At 44.2% G+C, this 20,037-nt stretch overlaps 1 protein-coding gene and 1 long non-coding RNA gene across 3 annotated transcripts in view; both read right to left on the bottom strand.

The window, feature by feature from the left end:
* Positions 1-18,496, bottom strand: part of ELOVL2 (ELOVL fatty acid elongase 2) — a 51,921-nt gene extending 33,425 nt beyond the window's left edge. Inside the window, exon 1 of one of the 2 annotated variants that reach the window (XM_077933293.1) lies at positions 18,208-18,496. In XM_077933293.1, coding sequence (XP_077789419.1) covers positions 18,208-18,210 — 3 coding nt within the window. In that variant the 5' untranslated portion in view covers positions 18,211-18,496. The remainder of the gene's footprint in view (positions 1-18,207) is intronic. The other variant, XM_028737736.2, reaches the window with a different exon arrangement.
* On the bottom strand, positions 14,445-16,112 carry LOC114600907 (uncharacterized). The gene is made up of 2 exons (XR_003707692.2): positions 15,605-16,112; positions 14,445-15,004 (listed from the first exon to the last, which is right to left on the bottom strand). It is a non-coding gene; the product is annotated as an uncharacterized LOC114600907 (long non-coding RNA).
* Positions 18,497-20,037: the final 1,541 nt, after the last annotated feature.

Raw genomic sequence — 20,037 nt, 5'->3', positions numbered from 1 at the left:
CAGAAATAGTACCTCGGGTTAAGAACTTTGCTTCAGAACGAGAACAGAACAGAACAGAAATCGCATGACAGTGGCGCGGTGGCAGTGGCAGTGGGAGGCCCCATTAGCTAAAGTAGTACCTCAGGTTAAGAACCATTTCAGGTTAAGAACGGACCTCCAAAACGAATTCAGTTCTTAACCCGGGTACCACTGTACCCCTAAACATTTATTTAGAAAAAAGTGCTGAGTTATACCACAAAATTATATATCAATGGAAGGATAATTTAATGAAGAATGTAATGCAATAACTTTTATGAATTATTATTTATTACAACAGCAGTCATCAAGAAGAAACGTGAAACACACAGAAAAAATGAGATATATAGGTTAAATTGCCGTGTTGGCACTTTGCGATAAATAAGTGGGTTTTGGGTTGCAGTTTGGGCACTCGATCTCTAAAAGGTTCACCATCACTGTTCTAGCCATTCAGAAGACTCAAGAAGATCCTGCTATTGGGAGCAATCTGCCAATCTCTCTAACAAAGGAGGTACTTGTTAACTTTGACAGATTACTTCTGGCTCCATTAACCCTTTCTTGTATAACCCATTTCCAAACTCCCAACTGTTTTTTTCAAAATACAGTGGTTTTTAAAGAGAACTGATCTGAGTCAAGAGGAATAAATTAAAATCCCACACTGAATAGTGTTCTTCTAACCAAAATGGGGCAAGGTCCACTAGATTAATAGCTTCATATGCCTATTACTATTACAATAATATTGCTTCAGAGGAAGGAAGAGTGGCTAACATTCTGCGCATTGCAATTTTGTAAATTGGGAACTTGTGGCCAGCCTTCTTGCTGAGTGCGAAAGGGTAGGCTTCTATGGATACTGACCATCCCTGGACCTGTTTGGGAGAAAGGGACCCAAAAGCAAGTGAGTCTATAAGCTTATTTCCTCTGTATGCCTGCTATTAAGAGTGCATATTTGCATCCTGATTCTATTCTGCTTCCAAATCCGGAATTTAATTGCAAGACTCTAATTTAGGTTTGAGCAAAAGAAAAAGAAAAATGCTTGTTCGTTCTTTTCCCTTAGTGCATATTTGCTTAGTTTTGTTGACTCTTGTTCCTGCTCAGATGGTGAAACTTATGAATTAACTAGTAGAATATCCTAATCCAGTGTTTTATTAATGGTGGGAATGCACCTGGGAACCTTGAGTGGAAGGTGGCACTGAGGGGATATCCACAGATACCAGGTATTTCACAAAAAGCATTCCATACACCATCTCTAACTGGAAAGACTGAAATGAAGCGACATTGATCAAAATCTTTTAGCAAAGAAGAAAAAGCAAACACTTTGGTATCTTTGAGCCCAGAGTCCCAGCACTAAAGCCTTTCCTTCAAAATAAATAAAAACACAAAAAGGGGTTTGTGTGTACCCTTTATACTAAGTAAGTCATCTCTGTGGTCAGTGTGTCTATGTGCAGAATTCCTGCATGGCAAGGGGTTAGACTGGATGACTCTGGGAATTCCCTGCCAACTCTACAATTCTATGATCCTAGTATTTATTAGAAGACTGCCTAGTACCCATTCCATGGTTATTTTACTGTCTTTTTTTAAAAAAAGGAAAACAACCCTGTTATAATGAAGTGTTGCAAACATATGTATCACACATAAAATCTGGCCAAATAAAGAAAATATGATGTTTGCAGCTCTGGAATCTCCCTGCTCTTAACGCTGCAAAATGAGCCTGGCCCGGAAAGGAGATTAGTGCAATCCATTTAAAAGTAATCCTATTCTATTCTACCTACTTCATAGTGGAACATCAGCTTAATTTGTAATTAAGGAAGATTTATCTGGGGAGAGAGTATCTGAAGAAGCCTTCTTCCCCAATCTGGTGCCCTCCAGATGTTTTGGACTGCAATTTTCATCAGCTGCAGACATGAGGGCTGAGGCTGATGGGAGTCTTAACCACTGGTGGAGGAACGGGGGAGCGCACCGCCCCCAACACCATTGGGGAGGGGACTACCATTGTGCCTGTCCCCCCTGGACACGCTTGGTGGATTTCCCCCCACAGCGCTGGGCGCCAAGCCCCCACAAGCAGTGTGTGATGCCCCCAGGACACATGCCATGCCCCCGTGGGTGACACGTCACACCCCCGGGACGCATGCCACACCCCCACAGGCAGCATGCCAAATACCCCAGGATGCATGCCACGCCCCCGCAGGTGACATGCCATGTTCCCGGGGTGCCAGAGCATGCAGCTTCACCACTGGTCTTAACGCCTTAAAGACATCAGACTGGGGGAGGCTGGTTTTAGCTCACCTCACCTCAAAATGGATATTGCAGAGTTGGAAAAGATTCAGAAACAACCAACCAAAATGATCAAGGAAATGGAGTGACTTTGCTATGAGGAAAGGTTCCAGAATTTTTGACTTTTTCCATTGAGAGAAAGGGTGACATAACAGAAATTTGCAACTGATGAATGGCCTGGGGAAAGTGGATAGAGAAAAGTGTCTCTCCCTCTCTTGTGGGCATCCCATGAAATGGAATGTTGGAAGGTTCCAGATAAATAAAAGGAATTGGGTACTTCTTCACACAGTGCATAGTTAAAACTACGTGTATTGTTTTTTACATATTGAACAAATATTGTTTCATGAGATTTTATGTTGTTCACTGCTGAATATTATCTTATAAGCAAGCTATAAATTTGTATAATAAGTAAATGCGTAAATATTGCAAATAAATCACTTCTATTGTTTAGTCTTAGAATTTAAAATGTTGGCTTTCTACTTGAGTGCAACATCAAAGAAATCTACCAACAAGTTTGAGGCTTATGCTAGCTACAAAAAACAAGTTAGATGGCTGCTACCATGAAATAATGGGTTTTAAAATAGAATACATTATTTTATCACACTTTCACCCCGCCTTTTCTGCAAGGAGCTTAGACCAGCATACATATTTGCCATTCATCTTCACAAATTGCCCTCTCTTTAGGCAGGGAATGTGTGCGACTTGCTCAGCATTGTTAGTTATTTGTAGTGTATTTGTATTTCACACACACACACAAAAATGGTATTGGGGAAAGGAGGTGGCAGTTGGCTGGTTATTTTGTTAGTTCTATCTTTAACTATATGCTGGGGGGAGGTGTTTGTTCGCCCCAGAACATTGGTATCACTTTAACTTACTGCGTTCCATCATACCTCTCCTCCCTTTCGACTGTTGCCCATAGACTGGCCTTCACCAAAGCGAGGTTCAACGTTTTTCCCTCCAACGTCCTGAGACATAGATTCTCAAAGGGCCAAGCTCCCGCCACGTGCGAATGCGATAAGGAGACGCCGGAGTCGCTCCAGCACATCATGTTCACTTGCCCCCTGTTCAATGTGCCACGGGCAAATTTGTTGGGATCAATCATACAGAAACTAGAGGGTACCCCACCAAAATTCCACCTTGCCCAAATCTTGCAGGATAAGGATACTCATACGACCCTGAAAGTGGCAAGGTTCCTGGTCGCTGTCCTTACCCAAAAGCGACGCCAAGGAGCACTACAAGCTAACTAAGGCGTAGTATGCCATTCTATTTTATAGTATTTTAGTGTTATTGTGGTGTTTTAGCGGCTGTTTTTTTTTTTTTTCTTCCCACGTACACAAGCTGTTATTTATGTGTTGTTTTTACTTGTATGGGCCTATGGCCGTAATAAATATTATTATTGTTATCTTTAACTGTGAATGTGAGAGTTGTGGGGATGCTGTCTGGAGGACACTGTGAGGACAGGCAAGTTAATGGGTGAATAACGTATGCATTAGGGACGCGGGTGGCGCTGTGGGTTAAACCACAGAGCCTAGGACTTGCCGATTGGAAGGTCGGCAGTTCGAATCCCTGCAACAGGGTGAGCTCCCGTTGTTCGGTCCCAGCTCCTGCCAACCTAGCAGTTCGAGAGCACAAAGTGCAAGTAGATAAATAGGTACCACTCTGGCGGGAAGGTAAACGGCGTTTCCGTGTGCTGTTCTGGTTCGCCACATGACCCGGAAGCTGTCTGTGGACAAATGCCGGCTCCCTCGGCCAATAAAGCAAGAGGAGTGCCACAACCCCAGAGTCGGTCACGACTGGACCTAATGGTCGGGGCCCCTTTACCTTTACTAACTTATGCATTGCTATGAAGGAGTTTTGAAAGCAAAAAAGGACTAAATCCTCTCTTGAGCTCAAGGGAGAGAAATGCATTCCATTCATGAATGCATATGTAAATAATACTTGTTGTTCAACTGGGGCCAGCATGACAAGTAAAGATTTATCTCCAGCTGTTTGTAAGGCATATATTTCTATCTTCTTCTTCTCCTTTGGCGATCACTCGTAGCCAAGTAAGATTGTCTTCCATAAACACCGTTTTATATAGCGTCACCTAATGAGCTTCATGGTTTAGGGAGAAATTTGGAACTGGGTCTTCTTCATCCTACCCCCATAAACTACACCAGGAGTGTAGACCTAGGGGCCAAACAGCAGTCCTCTCTGATCCTCAAGATTCTCTCCAGGCCACATACCACTCACTGGCCCTGCTCAGCAACCTCCCTGAGTGCTCTTGCATGACTGAAAGACACTGCTTAATTGTAATAATGTGCTTCTTGCTTGCCTGGCTGGAGGAATGTGCATATAGAAACCTCCGGCTTTGGTGTGACTGCAGTGCAGCCTACTATACAAGGAAAGGTTGCATTAATTGCTCTGGTTACTTTTCCTTCTGGCCCTGCCCACCAGTCTCAAGAAAGAAGCCCCTGAAAAATTGCCTACAACCAGGGCCAGCCCACCCATGAGGCAAGTTGTGGTGATTGCCTCAGGTGGCAGGATTCACAAGGGCAGCAGGTTCCATTGTAAATCTTTATTGCCCCTTGTTCCTGATCCCTCACCCCTTCATCCCTGGTGGGAAGGGGGCCACTGTTTTGTGGTTTGCCTCAGGTGACGAAATGTTTGGGCGAGCCCTGCCTACGAGGGAGCAAAGCCCTTAGGCTGAAAATAATTCCCTGGATCTGTTCCATCCACTAGGCAATGACCTTTGCCCCCGAAGACTGCTTGTGATCTTGTTTGGTGATTCCTACAGTTATAGCAGCGGGCCATGGTGGGAGAAGTCTTGCTGTGCTGCTAGGTTTATCCCCGAGTGCTGCAGGCTATGAGACATGTTGCCCTTACTGACAAATGGAACCATAATTAAGTAAAAATTAATTGAGCCACATCTACACAGCATCATTCTTAAAATATTTTACAATTATCTGACGATCAGAAAAACTGAGCAGTCAATTGATTGCTAGTTGCTTTTTGGATGGTTTTATGGATTTTGATATCGTATCAGTTTTGCAAGGAAAAAATGTATGCGTACATCTGTGCAGCTAGAATAACAAAATATTAAAAGAGTAGGCTGGTGCATGTTATATTGCTGACACAGACAAATGCACATTAGTGCATATGTTTAGGCACTGGATGTTTAGGAAATTATGGTGCCTTTGGCGTATCTCCTAGCTAATAGTGCAAGTGAATGTAAAATCTCTGGCACAAAGAACAAAACTATTATGCTACAGCCAGGACACATTCACACAACCAGCAGGCATGTGGGAACTTCAGCACATACACTTGGCATGCATGCTTGTGATGACTGCCAGTCTGTAGTGAGGCATTACCACACACAGTACTGTATTCAGCTTTCAGCATGTTTGGGGAAGCATCGGTGGGGTTGGGTTAGAGGTAAGCGTCCCAATGTGTGCTGTAATATAAATCCCATGCTTGGTCATAGATTTACACTGCACTGGGCTTCCGCATACTGGATTCCGCATACTGTGGCTATCTTGTGGTTAGATGGTTGCCTGAGTAGCTTCAATAGACCTGGCAATCTTTACGGATGGAAAATAGTTTGCTAACTTTTACTGCTCAGGTTCAGTTCCATGCATTCAAATTTAATAGCAGATCAGGTATGCTTATCTAAATTAGTATCAATTTCTGCACTTTCCATTGCAGTCTATATTTACTCATACAAGTGTAACCAAGTATTTCTAAGCAGCCAGCCTGAATGACAACACACTGAGTTGGCTAATGGTAGAAGCAATGCTTTAAAATGTTTCCATTTTATGAAAACTGAAAAGCAGCGCCGGGGGGGGGGGGGAGTATGAGAAAAATAATCCAGTCAATGTGATGCAGGGTAATTATCCATTTAGGAGCGGTAAACATCGCTAATCAGATTAGCTGGATTTGGACCTTAGGAAAGTCTGCTCTTTAACCATGCAAGCCTATGTGTGTCTACTTGGAAGTAAGCCCTGTGGAGTTCAGTGGGACTTACTTTCAAGAACTGCAGCCTAATGGCCACATCTATTATTTATTATTTTATTTTATTTATAAGGTTCATATCCTGCCTCTCATTACATGCAATATCGAGAGGGGCACGACCATTTGCAACAAAATATAAAACACTTTAATCATACACTCACACTTCATTCATTAAATATATCACTCAAGATAGTGATGCAACTCAGCACACTTTAGTAAAAGTGAATACTTTCTTTACAAATGCTGCAGGAACAAAGGCAGCAATGGTCCTCTAAACGGGAAATCGAAACAGCAATGTGTAACTGCATCTCTTTGTTTCTTATGCTGACTATGCTCCATATAGGTTCCGTTTGTATGGTTATGTGTACATATGCTTATTTTTTGAAAATGTTTAAAAGGGAAAAGGAAGTACAGAAGGAGAAGGTCAAGGAGAAGAAGGGAAAGCAGGCAAGATCTACAACAGAGCGGGGAATCAAAATTCTGTACACTGGTATGGATTATGTGCACATGATGAGACTTGTTGGCCAGCATGGGATCCCAAATCTCTCACTCCACACATTCATTTGTACACAGATCGATGTCTGAATAGGGATGGCGCACTCTAGGGCTTAAGCGTACAGGCCATGATCCAGGAAGTGTTTAGCTGAAATCTTTTCTCAGTCACATACTCATTAAGTGATTGAGGCTTAAGCAAGCCCCTTTATGTCACCCACCATCTTACATCTGCAATATGGAGATGATGATGATGATATTGTCCTCTCTTGTAGGGTTGCTGTAAGGATTACCAGAAGAATGCATAGGTGCATTTCAGCACTCTAAAATGCTACATAAATAATGCATGTGTTTTATTAGTTAGACATTGCAAAAAAATTACAGTGGTACCTCAGGTTACATACGCTTCAGGTTACATACACTTCAGGTTACAGACTCCGCTAACCCAGAAATAGTACCTCGGGCTAAGAACTTTGCTTCAGGATGAGAACAGAAATCGTGCTCCGGCGGTGCAGCGGCAGCAGGAGGCCCCATTAGCTAAAGTGGTGCTTCAGGTTAAGAACAGTTTCAGGTTAAAAACAGACCTCTGGAATGAATTAAGTACTTAACCCGAGGTACCACTGTATAGAAAAAGTTTTGAACGAGTATGTCAAAGTCATACTGTCCATACATTTCTGTTAATTCCAAATAATGATGATACCAATTTTGATAACTTTCTGTTGAACGGAGGCATAAGAATGAGTTAGTGTTATTTATGCCATTGATAAACTATCTGAAATAGAATGAGATTATCTTGCTATTTGAAACACTTTTTGGATTACTGCAGGAGAATAGAAACAGGGTGGGAGTAATTTTACCCCACTGAGGATCTTTTTCACATCTTTCATTTTAACACATTTCAGACACTGAGCGCACAGCTTGTGCACAGGATATCTATGCTAGTTCAGCAATTGAACTTTTTAAATAGAAAGAGAGAGGGAGAGAGAATGCCTTCAGTTTTACAACAGCTCCCTGTCTAGCCTTGAGACAAAGGCGGCTCTATGTTTAAGAAGGAGGTTTCTTGGTTGCTGTCCCAGCTGCCTGCAATGTAACACTGTGTCCCCAAGACTGAGATTAATGTACCAGGGGCTCCTCCTCCTTTTGATGCCAGGCAGGGTCAGAAAGGATTTTCTACCACACATCCCCTTTACTGTACCATGCAGTATTGCCACCTTAAAGAGCTTGCTCTAGATGGATATGCAATTATTCCCCTGCTTACTCATTTAAACATTTGGCTAAGATGTCATATTTCAAATAAGCCAAGTGCTTCAGAAACCAGAAGGCCATGCATTAAGCACTGCATGCTCACATTAGCTTCCACATCCCCAATTCCAACAGTAACCTTCCACACTGCTTGGGAGGCATGCTTCCTGAAAACTTAACATAATCTCCTTCGTTATGTTATGCTCCTTCATCTGTTCCAGCTCCACTTCTACCTTTCAGGGTGTTTGTATCTTATATGGTTTGGCATCAGATCTTAAAGCAACGTCCACAGGATCTCCTTTAAGTAGACCAGTGTCCCCAAATATATCTCCACCCCCCTCTGTTTTCAGTAGTCTCATACTTGGAGCTTCTCCATGACTGAGATTATCCAGGTTATGACTATTGCATACTCAGTGAACAAAATCTGCTTCTCTTTGTAGCTTGTTTGTGTCGTAAAGCATAAAAAGTGGCATCTGTGTAAAATGATTTCTGCTTTATGTAAATATGGGGTGGGGTGCTCTGGAATCTTCTGTAGGTCATCCCTCTTAAATTGCTGTGGCATCAGCTCATAAATCACTTTTGGAACGATGATTGTCCCAAATATATTCTTCAGGAAGGGTTACTGTCTTTACAAAATATGGAACCGAAGAAGAATAAGACATCCACTACTGTGGCCACTTTTTAACCTATTTTGGAGCACATCCTGAAATGTGCACTCCCATCACTGGGGCAAACTCCTCTGTGAATTCTTCCACAACTCGTGCATGCTGTTTGAAAGAGTATCTTTGTGTTGCAGAACGCTTTTAAAATGGCATGATTGCTTTTTCTTGGACTTCCAGTATGAATCTACTTTTTTTCAAAATGACCACCAAGTCTTCTTCTAATGTTTTGTGGATTAATGGTTACCTTCTCCAAGTTGCTCCAAAGTTATCTTTCCTATCCTGCTCTGGGTTTTTGATGTACTCTGAATCCCTTGCTTATCTCCATGGCTTGGTGAAGGACTGAGTCTTCTATTAGCTACATTCTTTCAGGAACCCTTTCCGCAGAAAAGCCTTCTCCAGCCTAGTGCTTTCCGGATGTTTGGGTCTACAGTGCAGTGGAGACTGGTGCATTGGTGTGAACGGGGCAGTGCCCCACCAACCTCACTCTGCCTTCAGCCAGCCCCCACCTTCTCACAACCAGCCCGGGGGGGGGGGGTGGCACTGGCTGTCCACTTGCCCTTCCTCAGTCTTGATGTTGCTCTTGTGGAACTCAACAGGGAGGAGGATGGAGACCAAACTAGCATTAGTAGGTTTTGCTTGCAATTGGCTCTGATTCTTCCTACAGTTGGCATCCCTGCTTTGTCCCCTACCAGTCCCAATGCCGAATACCACTTCTACAGTACCCACCGGCCCCATCAAGCATGGCCCATAGTCAGGAATGGTGGGAACTGTGGTTCATAACTGATGGAGGGCAAAAGATTGGAGAGACCTTTTCTAGAATTACAGCCACCAATCTATCTCTACCAGCGGTCTTCTGTTTTGTAACAGTAAATTCAGTCTTGTTCAGACAAAGCCCTAACAAATGACTCAGGGATTTGACTAGTCTTCGACATCAGACTTCTCATAAGCTACAGTCCTCTTGGGAGTGAAATAGGTATCTAATCTGGCTACGGTTGTGCTTGTTGCCCTCTTCAGCAAAGATAAAGGAATTGCAAACATTGGGCGATATTCAATGTTAGCCATACTCAGACTATACCCACTGAAATCAACCAGTTGAATCCAATTGGTTTACTGTGAGAAAAGTTTACATGAATAGCAGCCATTGTTGGCTTCTTTCGCCATAACATAAAGTGATGAGCTTTATGTGCACTATTCCTCTGAGGCCAGGCAAAAGCAAGCAAATATTTTCTTCTTCTTCCGGGGTGCAGGATTATTAGAGCTGAAAACTTCTGGTGCAGGGAACAGTGTCATTTTCCTTGTCTGGTTAGGAATCTGTAAATTTACAACATGACTTCTGACACCATGTTATGGTCTTCCATCGATGTGTCATGCATTAAGACGCACATCTATCAAGACTCTTTTTATGTGTCTGAGGAGGAGCTCTGTCAACTTTAATGGAATCACTCTGAAATAATTAGTTACGAGAGTGAATGTTAAAAATTTAAATGTCAGTAAGCATTAGAGGTCCAAAGTTTCACATAGATGTCCCATTGACTTTAATTCATGAATTGTGAGCTACTGCCCAAGGTTACAATCCTTGCTGCGATCTAGTAAAATCAGTGGTGTTGTAGTGGAGTAAACGCAGTCAGAATTATACCTGGCTGTCTTTTCCAACCTCTAAACTACCACCCCTGGCTCAGAACAGAGCTAAATAAAATGTCCCTTTGTACCAGCAAATGCTTATTAAAGACACTGTCGCAATATAATTTATTCGACTTCCTACCCAACTAACCAAAGCAAGCCATTACATAACAAGTAACTGGAAAGCAAATGTGGTGTGGATGCCATTATTTGGAACTTGTACTCTGATGAAAAGAATGCCAATTCCTTGAAACAGTATTTTCCCCACCCCCTTTTGGAGGTTTGTGCCAGTCATTCACTCGCTGCCAGTATGATGCTTTTTGGAAGGATTCTGTTCAGAGTTTGCAGCAGAGATTGCTGGGGATTCTTTTTTCTTAATACTGGCTGGGAAGAATGCATGTGTGAAGAAGCCAGTGGAAGCTGCAGAATCAGATACCCAGTGCCACTTGAGTGGATGAAATGAATACTGGAAAATAACCCTCTCTTAAATTAAAACTAAGTGGGCCCCAGTTAGGTTACTTAAGCCTAGATTTGCAAGTACAATTACATAGGCTATTGCATAAATTAAAAAACTAGCCCAGGGAAGACTGTTGAAAGCCGTGGGTAAGGGAAGGAACAGGTAACAGAGAATGCAAGATTGCTTTCCCCCCCTTTTATAAATTTAATCACTGATATTGCACAAAGCTTTCCATGCTTCATCATGCTAGCAACTATCCCCAACCAATGGAATTCTGTTATTCCCATTTTGGTGATGGGGAAGTTGAAGCCAACAAATTTTATCACGAGTCAACCAGCGGAGGAGGAAGTGGAACTTGGACCCAAATCTCCTAGATCAAAGGCCAATAATCCACTGGATCGTGCTGGCTGCAAATCAATGCAGAGACATTCTTTTTACAGGGAAAAATGTCAGTGAAAAATCAAATACCTGAAGCCTTTGCCAGATAGTTCAATATGAGTGCTGTAATCCACAATTTAGCAACACTAATTTATTTATTTAAGTGCAGCACAAGCCCCTGGCACAAGTTGTATGGTTTTCCAAAATAAGAGCCTAAGCCTATAACTAATCCTAAGTACATATAACTGAAATAATTGCACATTCTACTCCTGTTCACCCCTGCCTTCACTCCTCTCCCCTTCTTCTGTTGCCTTTTCCTGTGTTGAATTTTAGACTGTATGCTCCTTGGGGAGGGGCCTGTCCTCTTGCAAAGTATCATGAATGTTGATGTCTCCATATCATTGATCCAGATCCATAGGTGGGGGGGAATCAGGGCAGGGTAGGGTAATACCTTTATTGGAACCAATCAAAGTGTCACAAAATATTGAGCAAACCTTCATGTTCTGCATAACTTTTCATCAGGAATAAGGCTGATGTTGGTTAGTAGTTCCCAGTTCCTTATTCCTAGTTCCCATGAAGGGTTGAAACAGAGCTGCATAATCAGTGGTAATGAGAAACACAATTGTACAGTGGTACCTCAGGTTAAGAACTTAATTCGTTCTGGAGGTCCGTTCTTAACCTGAAACTGTTCTTAACCTGAGGTACCACTTTAGCTAATGGGGCCTCCCGCTGCCGCTGCGCCACAGCTGCGCGATTTCTGTTCTCATCCTGAAGCAAAGTTCCTAACCCAAGGTACTATTTCTGGGTTAGCGGAATCTGTAACCTGAAGCGTCTGTAACCTGAAGCGTCTGTAACCCGAGGTACCACTGTACCACTAAAAAAGCTTTGTGCTTTCCAATATCATATATCTCCAAGACCAGGGATGTTCCTCTTGAGATGCACAAGAATTCTCTGCAATCAAAATGGTTGGGTGTTGGGTTGTTTGTTTGTTTGTTGCAACATTATTTAATGCATGACAACACCAGATGATATACCCACATCTCCAGGAGGTTGTCCTTTTTGATATACCCCAGTGTCACATCCAGTTCAGTGCCTAATTTTGGCACACTACACTGTCAAGGGCTCTAGCCTCTCATCTTGCCAATGTATCTGCAAAATAAAAAGGAGCTGGGAGCATGCCCCCGCAAACTAAGCTTTAAAAAGGTAAAGGTACCCCTGACCATTAAGGGACGCAGGTGGCGCTGTGGGTTAAACCACAGAGCCTAGGACTTGCCAACCTAATGGAGGTCCAGTCGTGGCCGACTCTGGGGTTGCGGCACTCATCTCGCTTTATTGGCCGAGGGAGGCGGCGTACAGCTTCCAGGTCATGTGGCCACCATGACTAAGCCGCTTCTGGTGAACCAGAGCAGAGCACCAAAACGCCGTTTACCTTCCCGCCAGAGCGGTACCTATTTATCTACTTGCACTTTGATGTGCTTTCGAACTGCTAGGTTGGCAGGAGCAGGGACTGAGAAATGGGAGCTCACCCCATCACAGGGATTCGAACCGCCGACCTTCTGATCGGCAAGTCCTAGGCTCTGTGCTTTAACCCACAGCACCACCCGCGTCCCTAAACTAAGTTTTAGGCCTCCACAGATCATTTATCCACACCTCCAGGGATTATGCCAGACCAAATGAAAAAAGGGGGGGAAAGTTGTTATATGGTTGCAAAGAGGACTTTGACTTATGACACTTGCTGAAGGAACCGAACTCCATGAAGATTCCAGGTAACATGAAGCTCTAGCTGTAGGACAGTATGTTCATAAGGGAAGGACTGTAGCTCAGTGGAAGAGCATTTGCTTTGCATGCAAAAGGTCCTAGGTTCAGTCCCTGGCATCTCCAGATAAGGCTGGGAAAAATGCCTACCTGAAACCCTACAGACTCACTGCTAGTTACTTTTGATAATACTGAGCTAAATGGTTGAATGGCTTGACTTCGTATAAGGTAGGTTCCTATGCTGGGGCGAGTAGCATTTTTCAGTGTGGGGGTTGCATTCCTTCATGCACAATGCTTGTGCCAGTGGTGAGCAGGGCCAGAGCAATGGATGCAACTCTCACCTTTATGCAGCAGGCAAAAGCACACAAAATTAAGAGGCTTCTCCACTCTCTCTCTATCCAGGCAAGCAAGAGGCATTGTCACAATTCAAGGTCACATTCCAGCAAGGCAGAGGCACTCAGGGAAGGCATGAAACAGAGCCAATCGGGTGTCTGGCTTGTCCTGGGGACAATCCTGAAAGCCAGACAGGGACCCCTGGAGAGCCACATCTGGCCACCCCATCCTATGTTGCTGTGGAGAATCTCTGCATAGTGAGGGTGAGGAAACTTGTGGTGTGAATTGGTCCTTTGTCACTAGACAAACTGATAGTTATCATCAGTCACTTTTGCCAGAGATAGGCAATGCTCATGGCATGTCTGGGGTGTTCCACAGTTTGCAATTGCTGCAGAAAACATTGGTGGTTCCTTAAGTCTAGTATATGGGGTGACATCCACTGGTGTCAGCCTGCCTGCACAACAAAAATTCAATTTGCATAAATGGAGATTCTCCTGCCTATTCTCTCCTCTCCCCGCTGCAGCTCCCCAGTAATTCCAAAATCTGCTCCATTGCCTCTACTGGTCCATCTGGCTCAGCAGGGTCTCTTCTTATTGGCAGAGGCTTTCCAATGTATATCCATGCATGTCTACTTGAGATGATCCAGTTTTAACTGGAGATCCTGGGGGAAATCAGGCTCATGGCTCAGAATAAGCATGCAACTGAGGCTGAGAACACTGGTTAATATGGGAGGTGTATTCCATAATAGAATGTATGTATGTATAATAGATGTATGTATGGAAGTGAGAGCTGGACCATAAAGAAGGCTGATCGCCGAAGAATTGATGCTTTTGAATTATGGTGCTGGAGGAGACTCTTGAGAGTCCCATGGACTGCAAGAAGATCAAACCTATCCATTCTTAAGGAAATGAGCCCTGAGTGCTCACTGGAAGGACAGATCCTGAAGCTGAGACTCCAATACTTTGGCCACCTCATGAGAAGAGAAGACTCCCTGGAAAAGACCCTGATATTGGGAAAGTTGGAGGGCACAAGGAGAAGGGGACGACAGAGGACGAGATGGTTGGATAGTGTTCTCGAAGCTACCAACATGAGTTTGACCAAACTGCGGGAGGCAGTGGAAGACAGAAGTGCCTGGCGTGCTCTGGTCCATGGGGTCATGAAGAGTCAGACACAACTAAACGACTAAACAACAACATTCCATAAACAGCAAAACAAAACAAACACCCTGATGTCTTCAAAATGATTCTCATGCTTGAGTGGGGCGAAACATTGTATCCCGATTCTCACAAATACTTTTGCATGGCTATATCAAAAGATACAGTGTAATAATACATGTTTACTACAGAAACTGTATACAACTTTCAAACTAACGATTTCCCAAATAAAACAGATACTGGCACCTTGACCGTGGGCATCACTGCCATTTCAACAAATTGCACTTGCTTCCAAATGATGAGTTTATGATCAGCATGTAAGATGGCCAAGAGAATTTGTTTTTGTATGTGTTTCCAGGTTTGTAGAACTTTGCAACCTCAGAAGCTGCTTTCCATCACATAACGGTGATCACTAAGAGTCTCCTTTGTCATTTCATTGTAGTTCAACTACACATGTCTCTGTGTAAAAAGTGTGTCCATCTCATTCCCTGCATTGATTTTCTCCAATAAGTTACTGACTTAAAAAACCAACTGCAAACAGAAAGCCATGCTGCCATTTCTGAATATGCTTTGGATGGAGCGAGTTCCCTCCATGGGCAGGAGATTGGCACATATTACCTTCCAACTCTATGATTCTATAAAACACATAAAACACTGTCAGGATAAATCACAAGTATGGAATATATTTATGCTGTCCAAAATCTAATTTCCCCAAAACTACTTGAGTTCAGAGTAACTGGTGCAAGCCAAAAGTTTCAGGTTTGGTGTTAGAATAAAAACTCAGTAGCACCTATATGTGACCTGATTCCCAGTTGATGTGCACTAGGTTGTTCATTATATCACACATCATTAACTTCATCTTATCATTAGTGCAGTCCTTGTGATCCTCTGGGACACAGGCTCAATGGTGTAACTACAAACACACACGAACACATTACTGATAATTGGGTTAGCTACTGAGCCACCTTGAACCTTCGTTTTCTCATCTGTATATTCATTGAGATGACTGATAGGCCCAGCTAACAGGACTAACATGAGGCTTACAATCCCCTTTGTGGATCACCCTTACATTTCATGCTCTTACATTTCAAAAGGTGTAAGCTTGGCAGGGTTTTTTAATTAAAAAAATTACACACACAAAAATCACCCGGTAAGATTGCATTTTTCATTCATCTGTTAGCTCCCCACTTGTAAAACCTGCCTTAGTTAAGAAAGATTTGAACCCAGGAGAGTACCTTTTTAAAGCTATCAACAGTTCAGAACTGGGTTTGTTTCTTGGAATTGGCACAGCCAGAAATGTATACAATAACCTTTAAGGGGTTTCCAAAGCTTATCTGATTCTTGTTTTATGTCATTCTATGAAAGGCATGAAATCTATTAGGGATAAAGCTATATACAACTGGAATTTTATCACAAACACACCCTTTCTCCTTCCATTCTTACTGCAGTTTTTCTGTGATGTGACTGCACACTGTTACAACATTCATTAACATGGCTTTCAGCTAATTGTCAAGAATAGGTATTGTAGGTCTTTGAATACTTATTATTTCTTTCTCATTATGTACACCTTAGTGTTCTTTTAGATAGATGGGGGGGGGAGACAAATCCCATTTTAGCTTTGTTACTGTCAGAGGTGAACGGCTACATACCTGTCATCTGGCTACAATGGTCCTTTGGTCTGGTAACCGACCTTCCAGATAGTAACTAAGGGCTTTTCACACAGTAAGACCCAAATTTTGACCCAAAAAAAAAAAAAAATGTCATTGTCCTCATTTTGTCTTACAGGCTGAAAACATTCCCTGAGCTGTTATCCTAACATGAGTTTTTAATTTTGCCACAACAGAATACATATACAATCTGAACACTCACATAAAAGATCTAATCCAAATATGGTCATGAAGAACCCGACTGAATAAGGGTAATGGTGGTGAAGCTGGAATGCTAATTCTCTAACATGCATTTGTTACATTCAGATGGATTTGTTCCCAAAGCTAGTAGCTAGATCCAAATTTCCTAGGATTTTCTAAATAACTTGGATATGAAGCAGGAAGGAAGGAGCAGAGTGCTGCCTTTTAAAGTGCAAAATCTGTTGGGCAATACTTTTATTGGGACCAACGAAAGCATCAAAAAAAGTGTGGAGCTTTTGTGATATTTTGATTGATTCCAATAAAAATATGGCCCCACTATGTATGGTGGGGGGTTTTCAGGAACCTACATGTCTACCTTGGTTTTTTATGTCCCTTTAAACTGGCCTTTCATCTTTAATTTGCATACTACTAGGGTAGGTGGGGAAGGAGTAATTTGGAAGTACTATTGGCAGCCAAGGATTCCTCCTTCAAGGCTTGCCTAAGCTGATGTTAGGGCTAGTTTGTGACAATGGAGTGGTATAAACTAACTGCTTCACCCATTTCTACAACAGAGTTAGGTAAAAGGAAAGTTTCTTCTTCTTTTAACCCTTACTATAGTGGCACCATGAATGTTTTCTGTTCAAGTCTGCACAAAGACAGGATATCTGCAAGGGCAGCTGATTAAGCCTGCAATCCTATAGACCCCTTTATCGGAGAGTAAGTCCTATTGAACTTAATGGCACTTACTTCCAAGTAGACTTGGATAAGATTGCACCATATAGGAAGCAAGTGTGTGCATGAGTAGAGGAGCTCTTCATATACAGAGAGCAACCCAAAACTGCATCCTGATTCTTCATAGGGTGCGTTTTGAAAAAACAAGCTGTGGGGCAGAAAAGGAGGGGAAAGAGGGAGCTCAGTGTCTTCTGTTGGTGAAACCAGTATGTAAAATATGGCTTCCTTGAGGTCCTCATTGTGCTTTAGTTAATGGGTCTGAGAGAAAGAAATGAACAACTGTGAATCTGTATGTGTTGAGAAACAAACACCTGTATGCAGATAAGAACATGTGTCTGTGTGTGTGTGAGGAAACATTAATTTGGGGAGGTCAGGTTGGGCAGGGAAGAGAGGATAAAGTAATGTGGGCACAGCATTTGTTGCCTATAGACACACAGAGAGAGAGAGAGAGAGAGTGAGAGTGCGCTATATATATGAGATACAGTGAGAGAAATGGATGGTGTTTGCCTGTGCGAGGGCTGTGTGGGTGTGCTAACAAGAACAGTGTGCATATCAAGAAAATGCGGTGCATATGTTGCGCGAGGTGCATTGTCTTGCAGAGAACAAGCATCTGTGTGCAAGGAAAAGGCTCAAGGTGTAAAAAAAAAAAAAGATGGCATTGCGCTAGATATGAGACAAAGGATAAAGTGGGCACGAGAGAGAGAAAAATGGGGTATAGGAGCGTGAGGCAGCATGTCATGTACAGGTGTGAGAAAAAGTGCCTGCGGGTAAGGATGTGGGAGAAAATGAGGGGATGAGGCAGAGGAATAAGGAGGAGGGGTGTGTGTTTGAGGGCAGGGAAGCATGTGTGAACGAGAATGAAGGGAATGTGTGCACCTGCGTGTGTGTACGTGGGCAGAGAGAGAGGTGTTGTGTGTGTGTATCCTTGGCTTGCTAAGCGTCTCCGAGGAAAGCATGAATGGCGCGCGCGAGGGCGCACAGAGAAGCGAAGGCTGTGGCAGGTGTTGGGGTGGGGAAGGCGCTGCTGTGGGTGGGCGCCTGTGAGGAGAGAGCCCGGCTCCTGTCCGTGGGGTCTCCTGGCTTCTTTCTCAGCCCTCATGGCTGAAGAGGGAGAGAGAGAGCGCGCGCGCGAGATAGAGCGCACTCCTCCTCCTCCTCCTCCTCCTCGGAGGGATTTAGCGTCTCCCGGCGGGAGAAACGCGGCTGTCCGCTCTGGGCGCGCCAGAAATAGGCTGGTCCCTTCACTCCCTCACACTCACCATGTTGCCGCCGCCGAAGGGGGTCTCTGGGCGGGAAGGCGGCGGGGCGCGCTCGGCAAGGCGAGGAGGAGGCGGCGGCGCGGCGGCGAGGCGCTGTCCAGGGTATCCCGGCTCTCCGTCAGCTCGGCGAGCGCTCCAGCGAGTAGCGGCTCCTTCCCCGGCCGGGCGTGCTGGGCTTCCCGCTCTCTCCGCCTCCGCCTCTCGCTCTGCAGCTTAAGGCCAGCTCCGGCCTCCCCATGCTCCGCGCGCCCGCCCCGCCCCCCGGCCTCGCGCGAAAGGCGAGGGGCTGCTGGGGTGACTTCAGAGAGGGGGCGGGGCCGAGGGCGGCCCCGGGGGGGGGGGAGGCGCGGAGGCTCCTCCTCCTCTTCTCCCAGCGCGAGCCGAGAGCTCAGCTTGCGCGCGCCAGCCGGTGGGTTTGCAAGGGAGAGGGAGCCGGCGGCGCCTGCTTTTCGCGGATGCGTTTGATCTTTGCAACCCCTCCGCGGGGCTCCTTTGGCCCACTTGGCTCCGGGGCTGCTGCAAGGCTGCCAGCCCGTTTCTTTTGCAGGGGCGGCGAGTTTAGCGACCTCCAGTTGCAGATCTGGAACGTTGCAATAGATTCCCTGACTGTGGTGCCGTGCTTAGAGAGCAGGGTTAGGCACCTGCCTGGGAGACCAGGGTTTGAATCCCTTCTCTGCCACGAAGCTCACTTGGGCTGTCTTCGCTTAGCCTAAACGACCCCGCCGTGTTGTAGTAAATGAGGAGAGGGAGAACCGTCCACCTTGAGCTCCTTGGAGAAAAAAGGGGGGTACAAATTGCGATCGATCGATCAATAGACAATTCTGTATTAAAGAGAAAGTCGCAACAGCAAGCAAGCAAGCTGCGGCAGCTTCGAGGGTCCCTCGCCTGCAGCTCCTGTGCACTCCTGTGGGTACCTGGAAGTAAGCGCCATGGAACTTAGGGCCCCTTCAGACGTGCTTTCCATTGCGTGTTCACGGTGGTTTGTGCTCGTGGTGGTATAATCGCAGGAGTTACGCGCGATCCTCGCTTTCCACACCTGTTTGCACCAGCAAACTTGGGGAGAGGGAGAGAGGATGTGTCGCCATGAAGCTCACCTAGGGTCCATTAGCATCCTAACCTGCCTCACAGGGTTGTTGTTAGGATAAAATAGTGGAGGGAGAACTGTGTGAACCACATGACCTCCTTGAAATTGGGATATTAATGTATTTTTTAAAAATAAAGAAATGTTGCAGAACTGCAAAAAGGCACCAGTATGGAGGTGTCTGCAATGAGGCTTATTTCTACCTTCAGACAGTTACCTAAGATTATTACTTTAGTAGGAATATTTGGCCTTTTCAAAAGTAATGCAACTTGTACTCTGTAAAGGCAACTTTTGGTACTGTACCACTGAGGCACAGAAGCAGAACTGGTACGAGACTCTTTTGTACCCCAGGCAAGGCTAACTTCTTGCACAAACACATCCTAAATTACTCACTTCAATTTTCAAAAACAGACGTCCTGCAGAAAAAATGAAAAGCACCAAACTTGACTCTGCTAAATTTATTTTAAATTGCAATAAATAATACAACAATCTTTTATTAGCTTCTCAAAGACAAAAGAAAATGTTTTAGCATGCAAATCATTTTGAATAATCTTGTGAATTGTGGTGTTAAAATATAAGTTTCAATTTCAGGCACACCAAAATCTCGCTTAGCATATGCTTTTTCCTTTGCAAATTTTGCCACTGGTTCCTTCAAGTCGAGCGCTGATGCTTGGGCATTTTTCATGGATATAGTTGCCAAGCCAACCGGTTTCTTTTGCAACATTGTTGAGCATATGTAAGTTTGTAAA

This window comes from Podarcis muralis, chromosome 8 (genome assembly GCF_964188315.1).
Source record: "Podarcis muralis chromosome 8, rPodMur119.hap1.1, whole genome shotgun sequence".
Taxonomy (NCBI): domain Eukaryota; kingdom Metazoa; phylum Chordata; class Lepidosauria; order Squamata; family Lacertidae; genus Podarcis; species Podarcis muralis.
This window is presented reverse-complemented; position numbering and strand designations above follow the sequence as displayed.